The sequence below is a fragment of the Amaranthus tricolor genome, chromosome 2 (assembly GCF_026212465.1).
Source record: "Amaranthus tricolor cultivar Red isolate AtriRed21 chromosome 2, ASM2621246v1, whole genome shotgun sequence".
Lineage (NCBI taxonomy): Eukaryota > Viridiplantae > Streptophyta > Magnoliopsida > Caryophyllales > Amaranthaceae > Amaranthus > Amaranthus tricolor.
In genome coordinates, this window is record NC_080048.1 from 36,849,848 (window position 1) to 36,860,182 (window position 10,335).

At 28.4% G+C, this 10,335-nt stretch overlaps 1 protein-coding gene across 1 annotated transcript; it reads right to left on the reverse strand.

The window, feature by feature from the left end:
• Window positions 1-2,616: 2,616 nt before the first annotated feature.
• LOC130806350 (xyloglucan endotransglucosylase protein 6) lies at window positions 2,617-5,991 on the reverse strand. Its single transcript, XM_057671381.1, has 4 exons — window positions 5,734-5,991; window positions 5,399-5,499; window positions 5,014-5,207; window positions 2,617-3,223 (listed from the first exon to the last, which is right to left on the reverse strand). The coding sequence occupies exons 1-4, from the start codon at window positions 5,906-5,908 to the stop codon at window positions 2,791-2,793; spliced, it is 903 nt and encodes a 300-aa protein (XP_057527364.1). The 5' UTR covers window positions 5,909-5,991; the 3' UTR covers window positions 2,617-2,790.
• Window positions 5,992-10,335: the final 4,344 nt, after the last annotated feature.

Below are 10,335 nucleotides of genomic sequence, written 5' to 3' on the forward strand. Positions count from 1 at the left end.
ATGTGAACAATTACAAGAATACTCGATTTATTTCTAAACATCTTCATAACGATTGGTTTATACTTCTACCTTGTTAGCCATTTGTTATTCATCAAGCATATCTAATATATATTTTAGTGTAAGTGTTAAATTATCAATGTGTGATGCTAGTGGCTCATTGATTAGAAAAAAGGCATGACATGTTGAGAGCAACATTAATGGTGCAATAAAAGGACAATTAAATCTGTAATTAATTGCTATTTTATTGGTGAGTTAATGTATAACTTAATAGCATATTAGTTCTTTGATTTCTTGCTACATTAACGTGGAGTGAAGTGTGTGACTTAATGGGGAATTGATTTTGGTTTGATGTAAGTTATTGTAGAGTTAATGTGCGAGTCTAGAATGTTATATACACTCTATAAAAAGAATTTATGCATTCATAGAATCAATAGTTCAACACACAACACTTGTAGAGAGGGCTAATTCATTTTTAGGGGCTAGGGTAAACATCACGAGAGTTTTTCTTCTATGTATTAGTATTGTGAGAGATCTCCATTGTCGAATGTTGTGAGTGTTGTTTGTCATCTCTATTGTCTATATTTTGTTTTTGATCATCTACTATATAGTTTCTTACCATTATTTGGTCCAAGCACCCCTCTTTCAATATATTTAATCATTAAAGATATAAAGACATAACATTTTAGTTGATTTGAGTAACTAAAATTATTAGCTGGTAAGCTAACTATTTAAATCAACATATCATCTAAAAAAAATCAATCAACATATCCAATATACATAGGAAAAAAGTAGATGGAAAACTAAAGAAAAATATAAGATATTAGAAATAGTTTTCCATTTCGGCTTAAAAGCTTACTTTTCAATAGGCTTAAAAGTTATTTGATCAACAAAAAGCCCAAATACCAAAAATAAGCTAAAAAGAACAGTTGGTGTTCTGAGAGACCGTTTTATTAGAGACATCTTTTAAGCCCAGCCCATTAAAGCTTAATTAAATTAAAAGATGATAACAGGCTGATCAAATTAGGAATGGTCTCTCAACAAGACCTTCTCTCACAAGAATTTGTGTAAAAAGAGTAAAAAAAAAATTTAAAAAAAAACTAATTATCAACACCCTTGAAATAAAAAAAACAAAGAAAGGTATTTACATGGGCTTTTTTTGCACCTTTTATGCAAACAGATCAAGCCCTGAAGATCACACCACACTACAAGATTGTATGATCGTAAATCCTCTGGAATGTTTTACTTACTGATTTGTTTATCACCCAAACATCTTTTTTACAGTACAATGCATTTATATATAATTACAAAAAATTATAATTATGAAGTCTAGACGAATAAAACATGATATTACATAATTAAATTTTTTTCTCGTATAATAACAATAAGTATAAATTACTTAAAATAATGAATAGTGTAAAATTTCTCTATGTTGCATCCAGAACAACAAATAGGTATATTTTAAGAGCCTTATTTATATTATGATTTACAGAAACCAAAAAATTAAAATAAAAAGAAAAAAAAACTGTTTTTAATATTAATAAATACTCCTACAGTAATCGGGTCCATCAAATTTTTTAAAATGTCATTGTAGAGTATTATTTACTCATACTACAAGTTAATGTAAACGATGGGTTATACATTAGAGGTAAAAAATTTGCAAACCTAAATCATTTTTTTTAAGCTGACTTTTCAATGGATGAAGTCATTTACATAATTAGTTTCTTCAAAATTTTTTACTTTTTAATCGACTTTTTCCTTAGTGTTACCATCATATTAATCAATTTATTTCTAAACTTGTTCGTAACAACTACTCCCTCCGTTCTTTTTGATCTTCCACATTATTATCACGGGTAGTTTTAAAAGTTCTTCCACTTTAGAATACTTTCTACTTTTAGAAAGTTTTTATCTCGCTTTTACCCATTAAAACCCCGCATTTTCTTTTAATGTACCATTTTTCTTTTATTTATAATTAATTTCTCTCTCATAAATACATAATTAAATAATACCCACTACAACCTCATACTTCCAATACAATCATTACTTCACACTACTATTTAATTAAAATAATACCCTTCTACAACCCAAAGATTCTATCTTCCTAAATATGTGAAAAACCCAAAGTGAAAGATCAAAAAAGAACGAAAGAAGTATTTAGAGCCATTAGTCACTTTACCCAAGCAAGGATAATTATATTATTTAACCATTAAAATTTAAGAGATAAGAATTGTTGGTTGACTTGATCAGTTGAATATTTCATATTTTTGCTTAAAAACATTATTTTCAATTTGTTAAAAAGCCATTTAATCAATCAAAATTCCAAAAGCCAAAAATAACCTAAAATGACAACAAAATTTTAAAAAATAATTATCAAACTCATATATCCCACATATTCATTTTAAGTGTCTGATTTCCTTATTTAAGTCACCTTCATTGTCTCATTTTTATTTTAGATATGCTAACTTTACCAATTTATCCTTACTTTTTCAAACCTTTACGCCTACTAACCACATTTCACCCCTATTAAAATTTAGTAACACTACACTTTTTACTTTTACATGCGGTCACATTTGACTACCTAAAAAATAGTAAAAAGTCAAATATGACACATTAGGTGGATAGAGAGTAATAAACAAAGCCAATAAAATTAAAACAAAGAACAATTTTTACATGCAATTTTTACATTGGCTTTTTTTCGCACCTTTTATACAAAAAAATCAAGCCCTCATGATCAAACCACACCACAAGCCATAACCCCATATCCCACAATTACCCAACCCAACACAACCACCACTAATGGCGGCGCTCATGGCGATGATGCACACACTCGACCGGCATCACCGGAAACCGTGAAGCATCACTACAATAATCATAAACCAAATGATTAGCCCGAACCCATTTAAGCTGATGGTTTTGATGAAGGCTAAGTTCAGACATTGTGGGCTGATCCCACCAATATTTCTTTTGACCACCACTTGTGCATCTCTTCATGTTGTCCGAAACCGCAGCGGGTTCCGGGCACTCGCAACCGTCGATCTGAAAGTCTCGGTAAGTAGCAATGAAAGGTGAATGTGACCAATCGGTTTTGATTCGACCACCTTGTGTAGCCCAATCGTCTGCATTCCATATTGAACTGTATACACCCATTGCTTGATCTTTGGGAAAGGCTATTCCTCTGTGTTCTAAGTTTGTGTGCTCACGGATTGGTGTTTCGTCTACTGAAAATCTGGTTCAAAACAAAACAATCGAGACAATTCTAAAAGTGTTCATTCGGGTCAAAATCAAATTTTGTGTTCTAAGTTAGTGTTCAATTTAAAAGTTGAATAAATTAGACTCGATGGGTATATAATTTAAACATGCGATGGGTCTAAAACGAGTCTGGGTCAAGTTTGCATCTAAACATGGAACAACTTAAACCTAGACTCAAATTCAATTATATTTTAGACCTATAATTCGTCAAGTCTATAAAAATTAAATTCAAACCATATAAATAAGGGTGAATTTTAAGCAAATTTTTAATAGGAATTTGGACCCAAAAATATTCCTAATTCCTCAATATAACTTGGCAAGTCAAAAAATTATATTTAAAATTTTGTCAAAACCTTGGTCTTTAATGTGAACTAATTTAATAATTAAGGGGTATTATCTTGTAGATATCCCAATATCTTTTTACCCTCAAAACCTTATGATAGACGGTATTGAGAAATAGTAATGATAATTGATAATGACTTTTAATGCAATTTTTATTCCTTTTTACTAAGTTTTATGAAAAGAAAGATTTTCATATTTGTAGAATGAACTTTAAAAGTATTGTTTTAAAAAGATTTGCACTAAATGTTTTACAATTACAATGAAATTTACTTTGATATCGAATAATCATGGCACTTTTGTATTTTAATTTAACAAGTTAATATTTTTTGTTAGACTTTGGTTATTTATAGTAAAAATGACTTTAAAAAATTTTCTTATTTTACTTTTTTGGAATAAAAAATTCTAAATATTGGATCAATGATTTGATATAGGGTAGGGTGATGGACTTATGGGCCGGTGATGATGTTAATTATGATAGCCAAGTAGTAGGTTGGTTTGGAATGATATGTTTGACATTAATGCCTTACATAAAGGCATATATATAAATAATTACAGCATTTTCATTAGTGTGCTTTTATTGTGAGTCATAAATCATGATTAAACTTACTTTTTATTGCTAATGATGAAGAATTAGCTAAATGGTCCATTTCAAAATTAACTTGATTTTTCTAAAATGTCACTTTATTAACAAATTATAACACACTTTTGGATTACTTAACTATAAATACGATTATAATATGCTTTTTTAGTGAGACTCATGTTTAAATTCATTTAATAAACTACAAATCATTATTCAATTTAGCCGAAAGAAAATACTTAACTAGGTTTAAATCTAGAGTTAGTACATCGTATTTAGTATGTACAAAATCTATACAAGACAAAATGATTTAAATTTATGTTTGTTTATACTCCCTCCTATTTACTATTGATGTTTCATTTACTTTATACTCCCTCCGAATAAATTTAGTTGTCTCATTTTCTTATTTGACAAAGTCTTTTTAGTTGTTCCATTTCTATTTTTGTCAATTTTTTTTACCTAAATATCCTTAGTTTACACAAGTAATTACGAATATACCTCCAAGTACCTTACTTACCCAACTACCCTTCAGTGCTTACCCTTCACTACTTACCATTTACTATTTACCCTTTTAAATAGACCCCACACCATCCTTAACAACCGTGCACAAGCAAATGGGAAATCTAAATTGGTTCGGAGGGAGTATATTTATTCAATACCCTTATTCAATCCTTAATATCTATAACTATGTATAATTAAAAATTATAAAAAATAAATATGAATAAATATGTATTGAGACGAATCAAATTCAATCTCACTTGACTAGAAATTACCACAGTTTAATATAAATAACCAAAACTGAAAATAAGTGTAGTTGAAGATAAAAATAAAAAAGAAAAAGAACTTACACAACATGATGAGGAGTCCAATGCAAAGAGTAGGTATGGAAGTCTTTAGTAGGATCATACCAAAGACTATGCCTTTGTTCTCTATTACCCACTCCATTTACATATATATTTGTCTGAATCAAGTATGGTTCCCCACTACTATTTCCCAAAAACTCAAAATCAAATTCATTATGCTTTGGACCATCTGATGACATCTGCATTTATTTACATTTTCATAAATCTCAAATACATCATCTTCCGATAAAACAAGCTCAAAACGAAAAATTCAAAGGCTAATAATTATTTTAATTGAGTTATTTAATCTTTATGTATATATATATATATGTAAAAGTTAATTTTTGTACAAAAAATAAAGTGGGGCCAAATAAAATGAATAAAAACTTACATAGAAGGCAGTAACAGTACCAGCAGAGTCACCTTCAACCAACTTCAATTCAATGGATACTTTCCCATAAATGTATTTGCTCTTTGATTGAAACCCAGCTCCTATAATTCACCAAAAACAAATCTTGTTAACTATTTTATCAAACTTTTTAACAAAAAACTTAAACTGATCATTAAAAATCTGAATACTTGCATAATTTAATATTGAAAAAGCCTTAATTTTCTTAGACATTTACGGCCGAACATGTTGTACATATAAAGTCTTATGATTAACCAATAATTAGGTAGATAATGGTTAATTATGGTTAAAAGTGAAGAAAAGAAGGGATTAAGTACCAGAAAAGTTATCAAGTTTGAGCTTGAGAAGGTCTCCTTCATAGATTAAATGTTCAGAAGCCCAACTGGGTTGGAATAGTTCATCAAATTTGGATGAGTTAACAACTTGTATCATCATCCATACACAAAAACACACACAAATTAGTGGAATTTTTTTGCTTTTAGAAATTCCCATTATTTTTTATTTTTTTTAGAAAAATGGAAATTTAGTGAGTGAGAGAGTGAGAATAAGTAAGTGAGGGAGTGAGTGGGAGTGAGAATCCAAAAATAATTGAGGGGTTTATATAGCCTAAAAATTGGCGTATGTGGGAAGCCCTATCATGTTTTGAAATCAATGCTAGAGGATAGGCCACCTCATTATCATAATTGTACCATGTCATTTGCCTAGTAGGATGTGTAATTGGATATTTTTTTCAAATTAATACTTTCCTCGTTCTAAAATACCTGCATTGCACCATATATATTATTGCGCAATTTAATGTATTTGTCAGATCGTTTATATGTAGAGTTATACATAACTAAAAAATATAAAAGTTTGATATTAAGAAAATATGCGACAAGACGAACAAAGCAAGATCTCACATGACTATGTTCATTTCTCGTATAATAACTGAAATATGTAAATTACTATAGAATGATAAATAGTGCAAATGTTGATTTGGTGCAAGTAGTATGAAACGAAGGAAGTATTATTTCTTTAGTTCATATGAGACTGTCTCATTATGAAACATATTCATATAATTAGTTTATTTTAATAATTAATTATTTTTTAATTATAAGTAATGACTTTAATAAACTAGATGTATACGAGGTAGTCTAATATAAATAGTCTTACCGTGAGATTGTATCAATTAAGTATTTGTGCAAATAGATAGTCTCAATTAAGTATTTGTGCAAATAGATTGTATCAATTAAGTATTTGTGCAAATAGATAGTCTCATTGTAACAAGCAATCATTTAATCCACCTTTCAAAGTTCATCCGTAGTCAAACATCGTCTCATTTACGAACAAAGCAAGATCCCACATGACTATGTTTAATTTTAATTAAAAAACAAACAATAATATGTCGTATTATTTTAAGTATTTTGAGAGGCGTAAGCAAGTATGGAAGTGCAAGTCAAGAAGAAAATGAAGACGGAAATCAAGTCAAAGCAACAACATGAAGGAAGTTATTTTCAGCAAGTGTCAAACCAAGCTAGGCTCGTGGAGAGCATGCTCAAAGTCATCACATTTTAAGTCATTTTTAGTCCATATTAGCTAGGTAGTTATTTTATGTAATCAAATAAAAAATAAGAAACTTAGGTAGTTATTTGTAGGGAGTTGCTTTTAGTTTTTAATACAAGTTGCTGGAAGTTATTTTCGGTGTTGTAATAGGCAATAATGGGACGGGAGTTACTTTAGAAGTTACTCACAAAATGGACGGTTACCAAGAGGTTCTAACCGGCCAAATGTGGTAACTACCACACGTCACACAGCCGGCCATAACCCACGGTTCTCTAGTCGGTTTTTTAGTTAGTTTCTTTTGTTTTGCTTTCCTTTATAAATAGTTCAGCATGTATTATATTTTGAAGTAGTTGATTAATGATAAAGAAAACCTAAAACGCTTTGTTTCAATCCTCGTTGTTTGTATGATTCTTGGATTAGAGTCATATTTGCAAAAGTTCTTGTACTTAGTGTAATTGGCGCATGCATTTGTGTCTTAAGAGTATCGTCACTTGCTACATGGATTTATAGTGGGTATCGAATTTAGTCATTGTTATCTTTCCCTTATTGTTTCGAAAATCAAACAAAAACAAAAAAAAAATCAGTTCCTTTCATTCGACATTCACCATCATCATTCCTTCATCGTTCTTTCTTTTGTTCCGTTGTTAAAGCTTGTAAGAACTCTTAAGTTATAGGTGATCTTACAACAATGTGTAGGTTTGATAAAAATTAAAGTAAGTTAAATGTATAGATAAAATATGGATTATTATCAATGTTATAAAACGCTAAATAATAATAATAAAATTTAGGGTACCATTAATCAGGTGCCAAAGCTCAAGAGTACCATTGATAATTTCCCAAATAATAAAGAATATATGTTCATATTAATTTACTACATTTGAACTCACCATCAATTTCATTAGACGTGTTACTTTGGATTATTCAATCCATTTTTGAAAGGATATTTCAAGTCGATTAAAAATCGGGTCTTGTATTTATATTGCATTTTATATAATTATGAATCGATTATCAAAATCTTATCAAATCAAATTTGAGTATAAAATCACAAAATATCAAATTATCAATTTTATTTTAACACATCTAAATTTCATGTAAACACTATCCATATGGTAGAATTTAAAATTCATGGAATTATTTTGGAGAATTATTTTGGGGGAATTATATATTTAGAAAATAATGGATACATTGAGACATGAGCCCTAAAATTTAAAAAAATGTAGCCGTTAAAAAAAAAAGGAATGCTTTTTGGCTTTAGCCTTTAGCTTTGGTGAAGGCTTAGCTGTCAAAGAGCTGGAGTGTAAATTTAAGGAGATGAGAGTGTAGGCTGTACGACAGCACAGGTCGCTGTTTTGTAAGGATTGCTGCAGGGAGCATTTACCAATGGATTACTGACACCTGTCTTCTTCCAGCTGGTAATTTGCTGTACAGTTGGCATTTGCAGTAAGAATTGAGTATGCTTCTTCTCATTCTTTTCAAATGATGTTTATTTACTTTATTTACTTTTTGGCCTTTTCTTTGTAGTAGATATTTTGGGTGCACCAAGTTATTACTATCTCTAACCTTATGAGAATGTATACAAAAAATTTATAGTGGAATTTAATGGAATGAAAAATTAAAATAGAAAATAAGATAAAAAGAAATGAATGATAAAGATAAGTAGTTAAGATGAAAAAAAAATAAGTTTATAAATAAGATTAAAAGAAAGAGAGTGAACTTATTATCAGAAAAAGAAAATAGTGTAAAATAAATAGGACAAATTAATAAAAAACGTGGTGCAAATTAAGAGGAACGAAAAGAACTAAGTGTATTCCTCTGTTTTACCCATTTAACATCACTAAAGGTAAAAGCTAACACAATGTAGTTTAAAATATGGATAGGTAGAGAAGAGAAAGTCTTAGTAACTAACGGTTATTTGTCAGGTTATAAATCACTCTCACATGGAAGATGAGGAGGAAGGATAGTTTGAGTAACTTGATTAAGGTCAAAGGTAATTAAGTTGAGTCAACGATCATTATAAAGGTCGGTCATTGTAATTTGGTCACTTGACTATAATGGTTGCACTTTTTGATTTATTAGTGATTGTAACTCTTAAAAAATAAATTTTGCTATTATAATTAATAATTGAGCTAAATTAAATGGTTACAATTAATAAATAATAATTTCACAATTTAGTTTATAGTAATATAGCTAGTTAATTGAATGTCACAGAGATTACATTGAGAGTATTTGGCAAATAGCTTTTGGTTGTTGGTTAATCAATAAAATTTAAATTGTGTAATTGGTGGGTAAATTAAGAAAAGTAGGTAAACTGGTGTTAATGAAAAAGTTGAAAAAAATCCGTGAATAAAATAAAAAGAAAGTTAAAATGTATGGATAATATTTTAAAAAAAAGTGTGGATTATTACTACAGATAGAAATGATATAAAAATGATTGAATAAACAAAAGTGAAAAATAAGAAAAATAGTAGTATAGGATAATTAGATACTTTGATTTTTGAGTCCACTAACTTATTAGTATTTCTTTCTACTTTGATTTTTGAGTCCACTAACTTATTAGTATTTTTTTCATTTTTAAATATTCGCTATATTAGTGTTATTGATACTATTTATTGCTTAAGTTTATTTAATATATTACGGTTAATATGTAAGAAAAAACATGATCAAATAGATCTTGTTTGAAAAGTCTAAATGCATACTTTTATAATATTAATTTTTTATAATTTTAAAATATATATAATTTAAAATATAATTAATCAAAATAACATATTAAATTATGTAAAAAATTCAAATATAACAAATATCCTAAAATGAAAGAAATTGAGTATCCTCTTAGAAGTATATCTCAATGTTACATTGAAAAAGCCCTAACATTGTAATTGAAAAATATCACTATTTGACTATAAGCTTTGATGTTTAATTACCTCGTTGTCTTTTTGGCATTGTCTTGGTAGATATTTTGAGTACACCAGATTATTACTCATTGAGTGTGAGAGAGGAATATAATGAGAGTGTTTGATAATAGCTGTTGGCATTTTTAATTAGTTTGTTTGACTTGTTAAATTTATTGAATTTTTTGTTAATTTGTTAGTTGAATAAGTCAGCTTAAAAAATAAAATATTTGGTAAAATTATATATTAGTTGTTATTGTTTATTAAATAAAAAATTAAATAACAAATTCATATTTGGGATGAGACTTGAAATAAGAATTTTAACACAAATATCCCAAGTACTTGTTTGACAAATAATAAATATAGATAAGAAATTAGACCAAAATTGATTATCTTTACAAATTTGTCCTTAATCTCTCTATTTTTCTTTAGTTTTATTAATGGTGAAAATGTCTTTTTATGATTTATCCAAGTTTCAACTCAACATTT

Coding starts and splice junctions, on each gene's coding strand:
- LOC130806350 (XM_057671381.1), bottom strand. CDS start 5,908: ATGGGAATTTCTAAAAGCAAAAAAATTCCACTAATTTGTGTGTGTTTT. Junction 5,500..5,733: donor CAAACTTGATAACTTTTCTG/GTACTTAATCCC, acceptor GGTGAATTATAG/GAGCTGGGTTTCAATCAAAG. Junction 5,208..5,398: donor GTACTGTTACTGCCTTCTAT/GTAAGTTTTTAT, acceptor AAATAAATGCAG/ATGTCATCAGATGGTCCAAA.